Here is a 20,464-nt window from a genome sequence, read left to right on the forward strand (position 1 = left end):
TTTTCGCTCAATAAACACTCACAACGCCCGGTCTGGGAATCGAAACTACGATCCTATGACCGCGGTCCGCTGCCCTAACCACTGGGCCATTGCGCCTCTACTATCTGAGATATAGATAACTGTCATCAATTCAACATGATTTTTGTGGTGGTGCATTGTTCTTATTGGCATAATTCATCTAAATAAATAGGTGCCGTGAGAGACTTTAGTCCTCCTTTTTAAACAATAGCAACGTGCTTATATTGAATTCTAACAATGGAGCAACGTAATCTTTATTTTTAATCTTTCTCTTGTTTCATCCATTGGACTGTGGCCATGCTGGGGCACTGTCTTGAAGGGTTTAATCTAACTAACCGACCGCAGTATTTTATTTTAAATCTGGCACTTACCATATCGGTTTCAGTCGCCGACCCTCTGATTTAAAGGGTCGTAAACAAACCAACACCGTTTGTCAAACATCGGAGAGGAAGAAACACATTCGTGCATGCGCGCGCGCGCGTTCGCGAAGTAAGCTTCCACGCAGTTTCCGCGTACCAGTTTCATTCACAAGGTATTGATCAATCCGGGGCTATCGTAGAATTCACTTATCACTGTTGAGTGATAATTTATTTCATTGTTTTCCCGGAATGTTCAAAGGCAAAATCAACCTCGAAATGATTTGAAATCAGAATGTAAATGGTCGTAATTAAATACTGCAAGGCATTTTCTTTGGTTCCTTAATTTGTTAATCTAATTTAGAGTCGACCAATCCAACGTCTTGTGATTTCATATAATTACCTCCGCTTCCGCTAAGGCGGAGGTATTGTTTTCAGTCGCGTTTGTTTGTTTGTTTGTTTGTTTGCCTGTCCGTGGACAAGATATCTCAAGAACCGCTGGATGGATTCGGACAAAACTTTCAGGGATGTTTTGCCTCGTGATTGGCACAAACTGATTAGATTTTGGGATCGATTGAGTACCGGACAAAGATTCTGGATTATTTTTCCGTTTTATTTTCACTTAATATTTGAGAGCGGTCGGGTTCATTTTTAGTATTGTCGTTTGAGAAAGCAGTCGAGTTTATTTCAGATATCCTCATTTTAAAAATCATCTCCGACTAATCGTTGAGAGGACGTTGGTGTTGCCTTGACAGAGGTTTGGGATCTTTTTTAAAACGGGGGCCACATTTTTCATTAACGAAACACTTTGAAACTTGGAACACTGGTAGAATGTGTCATATAAAACATCTTTTTCTCTTCGTCTTCTTTAAAAAAGAAGAAATCCATAAGTTATTCCATGTTAAAGTTGTCGTATTTCTGTAATTTCAACCAATCACTGACGTCCATTCAGCCGATATACATTAAGTGCCGACTACATAAACAAACGATTCTGAAACAATTAACCCTAACCCTAACCCTAGGGTTAGGGTTAGGGTTAGGGTTAGGGTTAAAGCAAATTTAAAATGAAAAAAACAAATAAAACGAAGGTATGGAGATTAAATACGCTTTACATCGCTTAATCAGCCAAAGGAGTAAATGTAAACGACTGAATACTTGTCAGTGATTGGTTGAAATTATCGAAATAAGACAATTTTTTACATGAAATAAATTCGAATACAAAAATATTTTTCTGTTCTATAACACAAAATAGATAAGTATACGAAGTTTGAAAGTCTTTCCGTACCAAAAACACTACGTAAAACATTAATGAAAAATGTGGCCCCCGTTTTAAAATAGATCCGAGGTTTGTGCTCTCTGAGTGCTCTTGTTAAATGTTTTATTAACTTGTGTTGCTTAGCTCAGATTTTATCCAATCTTTGGTATCCTGTATCCTACAATGTGAAGGCTCGCGGTCTAGCGTTTAGGGTGTTGGACTCATAATTGTAAGGTAGTGGTTTCGATTTCAGACCGCATAATGTGCTGTGTTCTTGAGCAAAACACTTCATTCTACGTTGCTCCAGTCCACTCTGCTGAAAATGAGATCCAACAACTGCTGGACTGGTCTCGGTCGCTTATACACCATGGAAACCTAAATAAGTTCTGCCCACAGATCTAAGACCAAAGATAGTCGACCATAATCTTCAAATGGTGGATTCCTACTCTTCTCCACACCAGTCTTCTTCATTTCACGCTATTTCACGCTCCCTTATCAATCTCAACACTCTTCACAACCCTCACTTTTATTCGCTATATTCTACTGCCAGCATTACTAAAGTTGGTAGTATGCGAGTACACCATATCATCAGCTTTTCTCTGCTGCCTGTCATTACTCTCTCTTCTTCGAGCCACTTGCTCCTGACACCCATCACTTACACTTACCCTTGTGTACATCTAATACTATCCATCACTATCTACTACCCTTCATCTCTATCACTCGGGTTTTTACCATAATACTCTTGTTACTTCTAGTGACTCATCCTGATCTTTAGAACATCATTCTCTCTCTCTCACTCTCTTTCTCACCCTCTTTCTCACTCTCTCTCTCACTCTCTTTCTCTCTCTCTCTCACTCTCTTTCTCTCTCTCTCTCTCTCTCTCTCTCTCTCTCTCTCTCTCTTTCTCTCTCTCTCGCTGTCTTGCAGCCAACCTCTTTGAGCGAACGAACGCATGATAAAGTTGTGATGACTCGCAAGATAATAAGATCACTCGTGTTTTTGCAACGATATAATGCATCAAGTACTTTCTGTAGTAAAGGCGCATGGCTCAGTGGTTAGAGTGTCAAGCTTACAATCGTGAGGTTATGAGTTCGATTCCCGGACCGGGCTGTGTGTTGTGTTCTTGAGCAAGACACTTTATTTCACGTTGCTCCAGTTAACTCAGCTGTGTTGCGACACCAGTGGTGCCAAGCTGTATCGGTCTTTCCCTTGGATAACATCAGTGGTGTGGAGAGGGGAAGCTGGTATGCATGGGCGACTGCTGGCCTTCCACAAACAATCCTGCCCTGACTTGTGCCTCGGAGAGTAACTTTCTAGGTGCAATCCCATCGTCATTCATGACCGAAGGGGTTCTCCTCCACTCTCTATAAAGTAGTTGGCGAAGGACCAGAGTTAACATAATTTTGCGAGTACCCTTAAGTCTTGTTCAGGGCATAACAAAATCTCCAGTGCTTGTGCTACCATAAAATATACTCAGTACACTTTGTAAAGTGTTATGAGAGCAGTAACTCCGAATTGGAAATGGCTCGGACCATGAAGTTACACCCAGCCAGTGATAATACAGAAAGTGGGTGTAAAATGATGATGGAGATGATATAGCACTTTGTAGAATATAGATTATTTCTCAGAGTTTCATACCCAGTTAGTTTATTAGACATCCATCAAATAATAACTTGGCTAATCAACTTTAAATCCTTGTTTGCTCATTTCTCAGCTGATTCTCGCTGTAATAAAAACCTTTTGTATTATCGTAAAAGAACATTTCTGTCTGAAGATCAGTCACGTGAAACTCGGAATAACGGTTTGTGGAGGTTTTTTTTTTATCATCAATATAACACTACATATAACCCTACATTTGGTATTCGAGTGCTATTTTCCTTACCTTACTTAGCACTTACGTGTTCGAACGTGTGTGTGTGTGTGTATATATATATATATATCGCTCATTCTCTAAGTTTGAGCTCTATTCACAAGTGGTTGAATAAAAAAACTGAAAATCGAACTGTATCTCCTGAACTTTTCAGCTAAGAATACATCCTCATACCATCAAGCAATGTTTGAAAAACCTAAGATTTTTTTTTTCACTCAGAAGGATTTTATTTACAGAAGAATAATGCGTGTATAATTCTTCGATGCGGAGCTGCAGCAGAATAACGCAGATACTAAGTATGAATTCAAACTAAGAAAAACCCTCGAGCCATTAGGAATCTAGAACCTTTTGAAAATGACCACTTCCATTTCATAAGAAGAATTAAATTCTGGAAAGTTGATAACAACGTCCAGTGGGCACTTAGTAATATCTCACAATTTGTTTGGAATTTCAGGAAAATCTTCATCCTGTCAAACAAGATAAGGAACCTCTATACTGGCGACAATGACTTAAATAATAGATTCCTTTCAAACAGTTTCACTGACGCATACAAGAAAGCAAATCCAAGGATATCACCACTGATCTAAACATGAGTGGTGGAGTGGAATATCTTCCTTACGTAAATCTTTTATTACATTGAATGACCACAAAGTTAATTTTAGTAATAACCCTAAATTTAGATTAATTAGCACCGCCTAAACGGAAATAGGAATAATTTGTAAGCATATTTCAGTTACTACCTTACCTAAAATAAGGAATGTTATGGAGATCTACTTATGGGGTAACTGCGTTCTTTGTCAGAGTCGTTGTTGTAGCCATAATGCTCTGTTGATCTGATGAGCCAACCTTCTTTATTTACTATTTTACTCTTTTACTTGTTTCAGTCATTTGACTGCGGCCATGCTGGGGCACCGCCTTTAGTCGAGCAAATCGCCCCCAGGACTTATTCTTTGTAAGCCTAGTACTTATTCTATCGGTCTATTTTTGCCGAACCACTAAGTTACGGGGACGTAAACACACCAGCGTCGGTTGTCAAGCGAAGTTGGGGGACAAACACAGACACACACACACACACACACACACACAAACATATATATATATATATATATATATATATATATATATATATATATATATATATATATATATATACATATATACGACGGGCTTCTTTCAGTTTCCGTCTACCAAATCCACTCACAAGGCTTTGGTCGGCCCGAGGCTATAATAGAAGACACCTGCCCAAGGTGCCACGCAGTGGGACTGAACCCAGAACCATGTGGTTGGTAAGCAAGCTACTTACCACACAACCACTCCTACGCCTAGATTTGTGAAAATAAAATGGTATCGTATAATGCCGAGCATGCACATTCATGCAAACACGTAAGCGCAATTTCTTCCGAGCTGAAATTAATATTACATCAATAAGGTTGCGTTAATGGTCATAATCCTATGAATTTCACATGGTTAGATAAATATATATTCATCCCTCATACTTTCTGACTTTTATGGTTTATGTATGTATGTATGCATGTACTAGCTGACGTACCCGGTAATTCCCGGAAAAGCGGGGCTTATCCCTTGGTTTCGTTCTCATAATTGTTTCGCTAATCCAATAACAACAAAACAAGGTATGTAGCCCTTGAAACGGTTTTTATGCATTTACGGAGAATACCGGACTGTCTTACACAGCACCTTGTTTTTAGGAATTCCCATTATGTTATGAATATCCAAATTGTGAAGTCAGTTGTGTAATAACATGAAATTAGTTACCCGATAGTTATAATTCAAATAAAGTAGCTTCGAAAAGGACTTTAATGGGTTCCCAGAGTATATAGAACTTAGGAGGAAATACTAATAATGTATGTATACTAAAATCGTGAAGCATGTTACGTAATAACTGGCTAATCAGATATGATATAATAACAATTCAAAGTAAATAATTCTGAAAAGGGCTTTTGTGCATTCCCAGAGAATATTACCCTCAGGGGCGCTAGTGTTGAAATAGATTTACAATGGATGTAGAAACAGACTGACATTTCGTTTTACAGTAGACATACAAATGAATTTACACTCACACGCCTAAATTCAGTTCTTATCACTTCAGTTCGACCGCTTGGCGTTTTGATGATATTAAAAATATTAACGTGAACAAGAGGAAAGTTTTCGAAATTTTTTTGCGCGTGTTTAATACGTTTTGCGACTACTTTTTATTTCTTAAGATGGAACCTTTACAAAATAATATATTCACTTTTGTTGAGAAGCAAAAGTTACAACAATCGTTACCCTATTTGTAAGGCTTTGAATGTTGTAATCCAATCCGAATAATTTCATAATTTTAAACATTGTCACTTTTCGACGATATTTTGATAACACGTGAGTCCCCAGATATTAACAGATTTTTAAAAGAATTTTGATTCTGATTAAATCATCTTTTAAATTCATTTCTATTCAATCTTCAAAAACTGAATTATTATCTGTAAATACTTTTTCACAATAAGTTATTGAATTTGAAAGATATGAATTATTTAATTGGCAATCTTCGGGGTAAAGATAGTTATATGAGTCAAGATTGTTACACTAGATGGTTAATATTTTTGCTATTGACGTATGCTAAATCTTTTGACGAAACTACATTAAAACTGAAACTACATTAAACGATATTTTCGTTAAAATTTCTAAAATTATCATCATTCGGAGAGTATTTATTTAATAAGCAAATGAACTGTTTAGCGATACATGTACTTACGTGGAGACTGAATGGTGAATTGAAGTAAATAATTTCACGTTTTCCATTTTATGTGTCTGAGAAATAAAATTTTTCATATAACTGGTTCTGTCTTTAAACCTATTTAGTTTTATCGCTTCGTTGTAATAATATGATATTATTTAGAAGTAAGATCATTCGAATGAAATACTGAATAACGTATACTAATGTTTTTCATTAAATAATTGATTCTGGCAGACAGATGTTTTGAGGTTTATTAACGTAATTAAAGTCATTTTTCCATTGTTTCTTAAAATGGTAAGCATTTATTGGGTTTTAGATCTTGAAAATTACTTATATTTTAAAATTGTCTTTAAAACTTTCGAAATAATTTTCCACTGAAAAGGAATCCGTACACAATACAACCGTTTGCCGGAAATTTTTCCTTCATTCACGAAATGAGTTTCTAAATTTGCTGAGTCGTTATATACCATTACATGTACGTACTCTACAGATATAGATTGATCTGTAGATCGATAGAATATGGTCATAGTTATTGATTGATCCTGAAATAGTCATGCGTTTCAATGTGTCCGGCTGATTAACAATAACAGTACTGTCATATTGTGATAAATGGTTGATCTGACACGTTGAGTTCTTGATATTCTTGTTTAGCCCAGGTCAATCCTGACCGAGGAAATCGACCTATGATCAAAATCAAATCTATTCATGACCATTCTGTCCGGTTAGAGTTATCTGAGACTACACAATCTGATATATCACTGATTTTTTTGAAGGCCGTGTAGTGTGATTTTAGGGAGATTTATCTACTATTTCTAGTAAGTCATATGATCAAGTAGAGGTTCCCTCATTGATTGTTGTCCGTCTGTTATAGACTGATGGAGAGTTGATAGCTGTTTTTGTATGTTGTGATATTTAGAATTTACATGACTAATGGTAGACTGATAGATAATGGTAGTCCTTTCATATTGTATTATTTCATACTAGACCGAAATGTCCAGTTGTTGTTGGCTGATCGATAGATGATAGCTGTCATGTGATACGGTGATATATCTTATATTAGACTGAGATGTCCAACTTGATATCAAAATCTGGACGGCATCTGGAAGGAAAAGAAATTAAACAATCATATATAAAATAATAAAATGTCAAATGAAAATAGCAAGAACCAATTCTGGTAATAATAGGTGTCTTGGGAATGATTAAAAAGAGGAAAAGACTAATATATAACCAAAAGCTGTACACACACACACGTACACACACACACATGCACACACATACGCATATATATATATATATATATATATATATATATATATATATATATATATATATACGAACGACATGCAGAGAACAGAACAACGAGTGTGTGTACGTATCTTATTACGAGTAGTTTCAATACAATAAAAAAAGCACAAATAAATAAAGCCTTCATAGCTGAAAGTATGTCATAAGAATAAAACTATCGCAATAATAATAATAACAACAACAACAACAGCAGCAGCAGCAGCAGCAGCAGCAACAGCAACGCTCTTAGAATTGGAAAAGGCAAGAAAATGGTATAAACATGAGCCAACGGGTGTGGTAGAAAATGACAGATCAAAATTTCCATGGTCCAATGTGATCATGGATTCGGACATTGGAAATCTGATATTGTGCTGGGAGATAATGAGGAGGGGGTTAAATCATGTCTGATCTCAGACATCGCGTGTCTTGGAGACAGAAGAAACGTGGAAAAAGAAGAAAAATTGGCAAGAAATGAACCTCTGATGAGATAAATCAAAAGGCCCTGGTCAGTGGAAAAAGGTGTATACTGTGTCAATACCAATTGGCTCCCAAGGAGCAGTGAACAATAAAATTAAAAAGTGGTAGGAAAATAGAGCACATCCAGAAAATGGCATTACTTAGCCGCGCGAAGAATCTCCACGAGGTTTTCGAGATGCAGATAAAAACTTACCACCTTAGTTCATGGGAAGTGAATAGCTGGTACATTAGTAGCACTTCCAGCCATCAGCTATAGCAGATACAACAACAAGAACGATAATAATAATGGCTTCAAATTTGCCGCAAGGGCAGCAAGTTTGAGGGAGGGGATGAGTCGATTACATCGACCCCCAGAGTTCAACTGGTGCTTATTTTATCGACCCCGAAAAGTAAAGTCGATCTCGGTGGAATTTGAACTTAGAAAGTGAGGACGGACGAAATGCCGCGAAGCATTTTGCCAGGCGTGCTAACGGTTCCGCCAGCTCGTCGCATTAATAATAATAATAATAATAATAATAATAATAATAATAATAATAATAATAATAATAATAATTTCATTTACTGGCCACTAGGGCCAACATATAGGGGACAATGCAGCAGACGGAGACAAAGCAACGAGTAAACAATTAGGGAAACAGTACCAATAAACAATAAACAAGAAATATATAACAATGAGATTTCCCCAATAGGGAGATGACCACCCAGGGTTGGCTCAGGTACCCCACCAATCTGAACCACACGACGCTTCGAGGGTACTCGGAAGGAGTACACCTTTCCTCCTCAAATTCACCTATGCTAGACCCACCAACCTGGTCTTCGCTCGATCCAGGGCTAAAAAAAAAGAGACGAGTTTTGGAGCAATGTGCTTTATAAATGGTGGAAATACCTCCTCATCGTCTAAGAGTCTATGAAAAAGTTACAATATGAACGCATTCCAGTGTATCATTGGTCTCAGAAAAGCAAGCCGTCCGTGCAGGTGTTGGCAGCAAATTGACATCCAGCCAAGAGAAGCCGTATAAGAATAGAAAGAGCAGACGTTCCAACTTGGTCCGATATAATTTGGAGCAAGGCATCACAATCAGCTGATAATATATGACTGAAATGTTGCACGCATTTGCTAATTTTTTTGATTTATCAGCCACAGCTTCAAAGACATTTGTTATCTACCTAGAAGTCTGGTCTGAAGCAGACCCTAAGTAATTTAACTGGACTGTTGGTCCAGTACAGATGACACTGCCGCTGGCTAGCATGAACTTGACTTCCCAGGGTTCCCAGTTGTATGCTCATCAACTCCTTGAAATGTACTTGTAAGTGTTCTTTCCTCTCTCTGCTTTCAGAATCATTTCTTTTGGAAGGAATATTAGACATGACACCACAATATTCACCACCATGTATGTGGCGCTTCGCCTTCGATTGGATAGAACGTTCTTTGTGGAACCTTGTTATTTTCCTAAACAATCAAATTCTCCATGAGGATTAGTGGGTATTGTAGTTATTGTGTTATGACCAGTGAAATTAATTGTGTTTGTGCAGGGTATGGTGGATGTGTTCTTGCTACGGTTGTTGGTTTGTTGTTGCCAATACTGTTGGTGCCAAACGGCTACAATAACCATGAGATAAAGATGCCAGCTGTTGAAGATGCTAAATTTCTACTACTGTGTTTTTCGCGGCCATCGCCACCGCCATCATATTCAAATTGATGACACAAGTGTTAATGTACTTGATGGTGGAGCTGGCGATCTTAAACGTCATTAGCGGCGCCACTGATTACTGGAATGAATTTCGGTGGAAAAACCACAACCTTTTTTTCTTCTTTTTGTTTCATTGAAAGGGCTTCATACCTTCAACCGTCACTTTCCCTTTTCCTTGCCTGTCTTTCTGGTTTTCAAGATAATAAATAAATGAAAAAGAAATCAAATAGAATAAATATATGACGCTTTATCAAAATAATTATTTGTTAAATGAAATTTTAAAAAGTGTGCCTTCAGGGGGCTGTTGTACACTTGTACAGCGAGTCTAACAAAAAAAATATGCGCGTTCTATGATGCATTTCAAAAGCATGATTCATCGTTCAGCAATAACAGCAAAAGCAACTTCAGCAGCATCAGCAGCAGTAGGAGCAGCAGCAACAACAACAACAATAATGATCTAAATTTGGGCAGAAGGTCAGTGTTTTAAGAAATGGGGAGTTAGTCGATTATATCGACCTCAGCCTTGCCTGGTACTTTTTGTTATTAACCCGCAAAAGGATGAAAGGCAAAGTTGACCTCGGTGACATCCGAACTTAGAATGTACAGAGCCGGAAAAAAATGCAATATCACATTTTCTCCGATGCCCTAACGATTCTGCCCGCAGGGACTTCGTCATATAGACTGCCTACACTATTGAGGCAAGACGGCCAGGCATAATTACAGAAGACAAAATAAGCAAACAGTATAAGATCTCTTTTACTCTTTTACTTGTTTCAGTCATTTGACTGCGGCCATGTTTTATTAAACATCCTTAAACAACCTTTATTCAAGGACCATTTGAGCGGGAGGGTCTACTCGACCTGAAGAAAATTCTAACTGGGCCCCACCTGCAGGGTCATGCGCTGTTGATCTTGATATGAGATCACTATGTCGTGCACATATGGTTGTGATGCATGTGCCTGGTGTACCCTTATCAGACGGGTAGTCATGATGGGTATAATGGGCTTCGTATGTTTAACCCCAGAATCACTTTGATGGCATGCACTGGTCTCTCACTGAATAATAATAATAATAATAATAATAATAATAATAATAATAATAATAATAATAATAATAATAATAATAATAGTAATAGTAATAATAATAATAATAGCAAAAGGGGCTGATTGCTACTTAGCTCATATACCAGGAAACCCCAAAATGTCAGAAATTCAAAAGATAGTACTCATGGGAACTGCCCATATACTACGTAAAATGTTGTCTATGTAATCTCAAATTTTAAAAGGAACTCATAATTTTCATATGTTTTCTTAAAACATTCTCTAGAACAATACTACGTCCAAAACCAAATATATAACACCCTAGGCATAACACCATCATGAACTGCTAACTTGTTGTCTCTTGAGGTTTCTGGGTGAGACTTGGAGCCAACAAATACAAATACAAAGCAAAAGTCAAACAAATAATAATAATAATAATAAGAGCATTGTCGCTTTGAATTTTCTTTCCTGTTCCCCCTTCACTTCTTTTGTTTTCTTGTATCCATTTTTTTCTTTATTTTCTTCTTTCCTCTTTCTCTCTGCTCTTCTTCCCCCATTGTTTTCTATCACATGACTTTGTAAATGAACAATCTGGTGTCTTTATTTTAATGGCCTACCAATATATACAGTGAGTTTCTTTGCCCTAGGCATCGGGAAGACTCTCGGCAAAAAATGGAAATAAAATTGAAAGAAGAGGATAATAATAATAATAATAATAATAATAATAATGATAATAATAATAATAATAATAATAATAATAATAATAATAATAATAATAATAATAATAATAGAGACACCGGGGAAGTTTAACATGTGAGTACGATAAATCACTGCTCCGAAACTTATCCAAAAACATCGGAAATAAAGATATCGCATGGAGCCAAAAAATAGCTGACAAAGGGTTGGACTATACCCGAGTAAGTAATACTCATTGAAATTTATTTCTATTTTTCCAAATATAATGATGTATTTTAACTTGATACCTCCACTACCCGAACAGCGATCGTAAACACACGTGTTACATCAAAATTCAGACCATCTCCAAACCCAAACACCATGTACAAAAAATAGCTGACAAAGGGTTGGACTATATCCGAGTAAGTAATACTCATTGAAATTTATTTCTATTTTTCCAAATATAATGATGTATTTTAACTTGATACCTCCACTACCCGAACAGCGATCGTAAACACACGTGTTACATCAAAATACAGACCACCTCCAAACCCAAACACCATGTACAAAAAATAGCTGACAAAGGGTTGGACTATATCCGAGTAAGTAATACTCATTGAAATTTATTCCTATTTTTCCAAATATAATGATGTATTTTAACTTGATACCTCCACTACCCGCACAGCGATCGTAAACACACGTGTTACATCAAAATCAGACCATCTTCGAACCCAAAAACACCATGTACAAAAAAATTACAAACAGATTAAATAACACCGGTATTATTCCACCCAAAAATAACAACCGAGAAGTACGTACTGTAAGCTTGTTACGAAAAAAGTACGAAGATATGAACGTGCAAAACAATCTGACAACAGAAATAAACGAACCGGTACCCTACGAAAACGATGACCGTCAAATAAATGGCCGGACGTTGTTCTTCATGTCCCGCAAACAAAACCAAAACGGCATAAATGGACACGTGAGGAACACATTTCGATCCTACACGCCTATTTCACAGCAGTGCTCTACCCAAGAAACGAAAACGCAACAACACATACATATAAAATATGGACAAATATATATAACATACAGAAAATTGCACTACTGGGTACTGCACACATTCTACGCAAAACACTTTCAATACAGTAAACATAAGAGCACCACAGCAAACCACAGCACATACCCAAGGCGCACAGAGCTGCGCTCGGTAGTGAAGTGAAAGCACGTTATAAAAATAAAACTACTGAACAATAATAATAATAATAATTGTTGTTATTATTATTATTATTATTATTATTATTATTATTATTATTATTATTATTATTATTTTATTTTTATAACGTGCTTTCACTTCACTACCGAGCGCAGCTCTGTGCGCCTTGGGTATGTGCTGTGGTTTGCTGTGGTGTTCTTATGGTTACTGTATTGAAAGTGTTTTGAGTAGGATGTGTGCAGTGCCAAGTAGTGCAATTTTCTGTATGTTATATATATTTGTAAGTCCTGGTGTTTTTGTTATGTATTTGTCTGAATATTTTTTTATTATACCTAAGGCACCTACCATGATAGGAATTGTTTCTGTTTTTAGATTAGTTTTCCTTGCTTCTGGAGTAGGTATTTTTGAAGTCCTATGGTGGTTATTTTATAATAGTTTTCTAGCTGTATAAGATGTCAGATTTTGGGTGGTGCATCCTATATCCAGTCATTATTTTTCTTGTTTTTCTGTGTATTTTAAATAGTTCGTTTAGTGTCCAGTTAAGGATATTGTAGCTGTAGCTTATAACTGGGACAGTTAAAGTGTTGATACCCATTATCTTGTTTTTAGCATTGAGCTCTTTTTTAGTATTGATCTAACTCGTCTATAGTACTCTTTCTTTATTTTTTCTTTCATTTGTGTATGTTGTATCCTATCTAGTTCATTGACTCCTAAATACTTGTATGGTTGGCTTTCGTCTAGTTCTCTTATTTCACTGGCTTTATCTAGTGTTATATTGTTACTTTTAACTAATTTTCCTCTTTTCATGGTTGCTTTAGCACATTTTTCTAATCCGAATTTCATATCTATTTCTTTGGTAAAGCCGTGTACTGTCTGTAGTAGTGTTTCTAGCTCTTTGTCATTCTTAGCATATAATTTTAGGTCATCCATATATAGAAGGTGGCTGACTGTTTTCCCGTAGCATTTGTAACCGCATCCAGTTCTATTTAGCAATTCAGTTAAAGGTGTGAGTGCCAGGCAGAACAGGAGTGGAGAGAGCGTGTCTCCCTGGAATATTCATTATTATTATTATTATTATTATTATTATTATTATTATTATTATTATAATGATTGACCCACGAATAGTCAAGAAGGAAGGCGTAAAGATAAATAGATACAACTTTCTTAAGTACAAAATAGCCCTGCTATGGAAAATGAAGAAGGTGAAGATAGTGCCAATTGTTTTGGGGTCCTTGGGAACAGTATCAGAAGGCATCAAAGAGGAATACAAAGGAAATTGGAATAGAGTGTCCAGTGGAACTATTACAAAAGGCTTGCCTCCTTGGTACGGCCAGAATAGCCAGGAAAGTATTAGATAGCTGAAAAGAACGGATAGTATGCCCCCTTTGGGCTGCAGGTAGTAAACTCGCTACGCATGCAAGATTCCAGGAGCACCAAAAAAAAAAAAAAAACCTGTGATAAACAGAAAATAATAATAATAATAATAATAATAATAATAATAATAATAATAATAATAATAATAATAAGAAGAAGAAGAAGAAGAAGAAGAAGAAGAAGATGAAAAAGAAAACTGATATAATCAGGAAAGTATCAGATAGCTGCAAAGAATGGATAGCATGGTACCGTAGGCTGCAGGTAGCAAGCCTGTTACGCATGTAAGACTGCAGGAGCTCCAACAATACCTGTGATAAAAAGAAATAATAATAATAATGATAACAACAACAACAACAACAACAACAACAACAACAACAACAACAATAATAATAATAATCATGAGGCTGTGTTAGAAAATGAGAATTATAAGATCTTGTGGGATTTCTTCATAAAGTCTAACTATGCTATAGAAGCAAGTAGATCAGATATGATTATAGAGGATAGAATGGACACATAGTGTAAGGTCATAGGCTTCGTAATTCCCGATGGTAGCAGAGTAAATATCAAAGAAATTGAAAAAAAATAGAAAAAAGTGTATTATCAGGATCTAGTCAGAGAACTGAAGAGACTGTGGAAAACCAAGACAGCAATTATTCCAGTAGTAATTGGTAAATTTGGCACAACACCCAAGTTGCTTCATAAAAGACTGTAAGAAATTGGAATTGAAGCTCACATTGTCGATCTGTAGAAAAGTACCATTGTGCATCCTGCAAGAATTCTAAGGAAGGATCTTGAGATCTGAAGAAATTTTTTTTCACTCAACATCATGATAAAATACCTGCTAACTAAAATAATATGCAACTAGCATAATAGTAATAATGATAATAGTTTCAAAATTAAGTACAAGGCCAGCAATTTCGGGGGAGGGGCCAGTCGATTACATCGACCTTAGTGTTCAACTGGTACTTATTTTATCGATCTCGAAAAGATTAAAGGCAAAGTAGACTTCACCGGAATTTGAACTCAGAACGTAAAGACTGACGAAATGTCGGTAAGCAGTTTACCCGGTATGCTAAGGATTCTGCCAGCTCCCTACCTTAATAATAATAATAATAATAATAATAATAATAATAATAATAATAATAATAATAATAATAATAATAATAATAATAATGATGATGATGATGATAACTACTACAAAATTGGTATTGCTGCTTACTGGTATGAACATCATCCTGAGCCAGTCGTTGAAGGTAAAATTGTCATTATCCTCTGTGATTTTCCCACTCAACACTGACAGAACGATCCAGGCTAATTGACCAGACATAATTATTAAAGACAAGGAAGAAAATTCATGTAGAATAATAGACGTAAATGTTCCTACTGATAAAAATTTATCTGTGAAGGAATGTGATAAATTAAGTAAATATAAGGGCCTGGATATTGAAATGCAAAAGATGTGGCATCTTAAAGCGAGAATTGTTCCTGTTATTGTAGGTGGCCTAGGTATGATAAAAAAGGACGTCAGAAACTTTAGATAATATCCCAGGAGAACCATGCCTCAGAGAAATCCAAAAGATTGTGCTGACAAGTACTGCCCGCATCCTTAGAAAAACCATATCCATTTAAATGTCTGTGTTGTATTACATAAAGATATTTCGCTACTGCCCCTGCCATTTGCGCTCCCCAAGCTTTCAGTCATACTGTAACATCTCTTATCCTTCACTCGCCCTAGGACGCTGGGTGTGTTTCGGAAAATGATTGTAACAAACATGCAGATTAAAAGTAAATAACAATAGCAACAGCAATAATAGAAATAACCAAGAGAATCAAGCAGAGTAAACAAGACCGAGCGCTCTGAGAAGTAAAACAACAACAACAATATTATTTATGCATCTGCTAAAGCAATTAAATCCAGTTGTATCCCTCTGAAAAACAAAGAAAACCAAACCTGGGAAGAAATCCAAACTAGAGTAAAATTGAAAAAGAGAGTGAATTAATGAGAGGTGAAATATCGATATTAAATGAACTAATCTGTAGAAACGATGTAAGATCCAGAGAAGGAAGAAAGACGAAGAGAAAATATGGACTCTCACCAAGGGAAGAACTAATATCAACAAAAGAAACACTAAAACAAAAAGTCCAAGCAAAAGCTCAATGCATGCGAAGATATGAGAAAAGAAACAAGTTTTGCAAGTGAAATAAGCTGTTCACATCCAATGCCAAAATATTTCACAGAGAAACAGGGAAGAAGAAGACAACCGCCGAAAAGCCTCCCTTCCCATGGAAGAAGTTGAAAACATTTGGAAAAGAATTTGGTGTGATGCGAAGACATATAATGAAAATGTAGGTTGGATTAGTCGCACTGAAGGATCGTACCAACATTTATCAGAACAAGCGTGGAAAGACATCACAATAGCAGACCTAAGATGACCCTCACAAAGGCTCATAAGTGGAAATCCCTCAGTAACGATTGGTTGCCACATTTCTGGCTCGCACGTTCCCGTGTAAACACGAAAAGTTAGTCCAACTGTTCAACAAAGTTTTGACAGATCCTAAGAAAACACCTGATTGGTTAGCATGTGATATTACTTTTTATTTTTATTTTTTGCCCACAAGAGGCTAAACATACAGGGGACACACAAAGACAGACAAAGGGATTAAGTCGATTACATCGACCCCAGTGCATAACTGGTACTTAGTTTATCTACCCGAAAGGATCAAAGGCAAAGTCAACCTCGGCGGAATTTGAACTCAGAACGTAACGGCAGACGAAATATTATTAAGTGATATTACTTACCTACTCCCAAAGAATAATGAAATCAAATTTTCAAAACATTATCAGCCCATAAGCTGTGTATTCTACCACGTATAAAATCTTAACATCTTTCCTCGTGAAGAAACATATGCAATTGCGGGACAGAACGATATTTTCCCTATTGAAAAAAAAGGGTGCCAACGGTGCTCATAGGATGTAAAAATCAACTAATAACTCGCAGAAATCTCAGTCCCGCATGGATTGATTACAAAAAGGCCTTTGACAGCAACCGCATTCATGGAAGTTGAAATTACTGGGCACCTTCAAAATTTCTCCTGTAATTTCAAACTCCCTGAAGCATAATATGTCATTGTGGTGTACGAATCAACAATAATAATATCACTCTAATGGAGTACTAACTTCAAACAACATTAACATCAACTGTGGCATTTTTCAGGGTGACTCACTTCCACCTCTAATTTTTTGCATAACATTAAGACTGCTCCCAAGTGAACTTAGAACAGAGTATGGGTATAAAATTGACAAGAAAAAAAGCCATCTATTTTATATGGATAACTTAAAACTCGATGGCAAAGTCAATGATAAGCTTCAAGGCCTATTACATACTGTGAAAGCATTCAGTGATGATATCGGAATGGAGTTTGGTCTTGTTAAGTGTGCGAAGGCCACTTTCCAAGAAGGGAAATCGAAGACTTTACATCTACTCGTGTCGTTGACACAGTTATAAAAGAACTTGAGGTGAAACAAATTTACAAATACCCCAGAATAAATAAAGGCTCTGGCATTCAGTATGCAAACATGAAAGAGATCAAGAAAGAATGTTATATGAGAGTTCTGGCAGTCTTGAAATCTGAGTTAAATGCACATAACAACGTGTTAAGCCATAAATTCCTTAAAAGTTCCAGTTGTTACTAAAAGCTTTAATATGTTAAACTGGGATATCAGTGGAATAAAGAAAATTGACGGAAAAATACATAAGCTTCTAACTTGTTATAAGATGCACCACCCAAAAACAGACGTGAATCGTTTTTACCTTTTCAGAGCACAAGGAAGTAGCGGCATGATCCAATTTGAACTCTCTTTCAAAACCACCACAATTAGACTGGCCAAATAGCTTGAAAAATCTAACGACTGCATGCTAAAACTCGTTGAAAATCCCGAGAGGCGTAAGAACCTTCATTTGGTGACGGAGGAGAGCAAAAAATTTGCTACTGAGTTCATGCATGATATTCAGGCTTAACAACTTGAGGGAAGTACGGCAACTGTTGTTGTAAAGAAGCTGAAATTAAGGGCAAGGAAAAAGTGCATGAACAATTGATTTCGGAGCCCAGGGATAATGGCAGAGAGCGAAGGCTTCACTTTAGCTGCTCAAAATCAAAGCTTATTGACCGGGAAATACCAAGCCAATGTGATGGAAAATTGAGTTGATCCAACGTGCCGATTCTGTAACGACGAGATCGAAACAGTGTACCATCTCTGGTTGCTAAGTTTTAGCACCAATAGTCAAGACATGAGAGAGTTGGCTAATATCAACACTAGTTAATATGTAGGCATTACAAAATCAAAACTATTGACAAGTGGCATAAACACCACCCTGAGGCTGTAACTGAGGGGGAAAATGTAACAATTCTTTTAAACTTTCCAGTACATACAGACAAAAACCATCAAAGCTAATAAACCGGATTCTGTTGTGAAATACCAAAACAATAAAGCCTGTCTATTGATCGACACGAATACTCCTTGTAACCATAATATTTCAGCAAAAGAATTTGACAAACTCAGAAAATATAAAGACTTCAGGAGCTCCAACAAGACTTGTGACAAAGAGAAAAGATGATGATGATGATGATGATGATGATGATGATGATGATGATGATGATGATGATGATGATGATGATGATGATGATGATGATGATGATGATGATGATGATGAATATCGGTTAATATTGGTAGTGCTGAATAAGATAATTCCAACACAGATTGAATCAAGAGAGACTTGGAAACAGATCTCTCTAGAAAATCTGAAATAAATAACATCACAACGAAAAGCAAAATCAAAATTTACAAAAATACGTGAGTAAATAAATCAAGAAAAAATGAAGGAGATGCTATTAAAGCACAAATTATATCGTTGAAATAGTATACATGTCTATTAATGAGATCAACATGTAACATGAAGAAAACAAAGAGGAATGAACTTTCCAATACTAACAAAATGATTTGAAACGATACCAGTAAATACAGCTGATACTAATTTAGCTTTGCATTTCAATGATTTCTACGAATAAAATGTGTTCTTTAAGTAACGCTTCTTTAAATAATGTTTCCTTTAAATAAATAACTGAAAATTGGGATAATCAATACAAAAAGAAACCAACTTTTAAATACTAACAAAACAAACGAATTTTAGATAAGTGTACACTATTTAAAAAGAAATCAAAGATGTCATTTATAGAAAAAATCAAATTAATCATTAACAAAATGCTTTTGATCGGGCTTATGTTGTATGATAGATTTCTTAGTGTTAGCTTATTACTAATATAATACGAAGATAACATATTGGTTTAGAAGCAGTACTCTCTCACAAGATTGACTCTAAAGAAAACCGTTTGTCTTTTACTGTGAGTGCTTAAAAATACAAGCAAAATTAAAAGAATATAGTCGACCAATGAACATTATGTTGTAGTGTTATGCACATATTACACATTAACATTATATCCAATTCATACAAGTGCTATAAAAGATACACGAGTTGAGAGAAAAGCGAGGAAGTAAGGGAAATATCTCTGAAAAATACATTTGGGAATGTACGGAGATTTATAATAAAGATAGCAAGATCCCCGCCAAATTGAAACAAAGCAGATTAAAGAAAGAATTCCTACTGAACATAACACAAAAATACCGACTGTTTATGGTCTGTCACAAATCAATAAAAGCACCAAAACAGAAACCACTACATATTACAATACATAATAATCCACAAAAGAAAGTAATGTAGCAGAGACAGCCACACATACAATAAACGATACCACAAAACAGTGAATACATTCTTTTCTACTCTAGGAACAAGGCCTGAAATTTTTTTGGTGGGTGGGTGGGACTTAAGTCAATTAGACCGACCCCAGTACGCAACTGGTACATAATTTATCGACCCCGAAAGGATGAACGGCAAAGTCGACTTCGGCGGAATTTGAACACAGAACGTAAAGACAGACGAAATACCGCTAAGCATTTCGCTCGGCGTGCTAACGTTTCTTATTTCTTTATTGCTCACAAGGGGCTAAACATAGAGGGGACAAACAAGGACAGACAAAGGGATTAAGTCGATTACATCGACCTCTGTGCGTAACTGGTACTTAATTTATCGACCTCGAAAGGATGAAAGGCAAAGTTGACCTCGGCGGAATTTGAAGTCAGAACGTAAAGACGGACGAAATACCGCTAAGCATTTCGCTCGGCGTGCTAACGTTTCTGCCAGCTCGCCGTCTTAAAATAGTGAATATATTACAAATCCCATTTAAATAGGAAACACACAAGGCTTTGTAGCTAATAAAGAACAGACATGCGATTAGAGTTGACTATGACAGGTTACGGTATAGTTTCTTGGAACAATATTTCAGCGTCGGAAAAAAACTATTCGTTTGAAAGAAATATTTATGAGAGAAGAAAATAAAAATATATGAGTTAATTAAGTATAG

General features: G+C 36.2%; 1 protein-coding gene across 2 annotated transcripts in view; it reads right to left on the reverse strand.

Moving 5' to 3' along the window:
• Window positions 1-5,658: 5,658 nt before the first annotated feature.
• Window positions 5,659-20,464, reverse strand: part of LOC128247021 (uncharacterized) — an 811,207-nt gene continuing 796,401 nt past the window's right edge. For both annotated transcript variants that reach the window (XM_052965583.2, XM_052965578.2), the window contains one exon: window positions 5,659-7,329. In XM_052965583.2, coding sequence (XP_052821543.1) covers window positions 7,312-7,329 — 18 coding nt within the window. In that variant the 3' untranslated portion in view covers window positions 5,659-7,311. The remainder of the gene's footprint in view (window positions 7,330-20,464) is intronic.

The sequence above is a fragment of the Octopus bimaculoides genome, chromosome 1, assembly GCF_046866305.1.
Source record: "Octopus bimaculoides isolate indiv1 chromosome 1, ASM4686630v1, whole genome shotgun sequence".
NCBI classification, from domain to species: domain Eukaryota; kingdom Metazoa; phylum Mollusca; class Cephalopoda; order Octopoda; family Octopodidae; genus Octopus; species Octopus bimaculoides.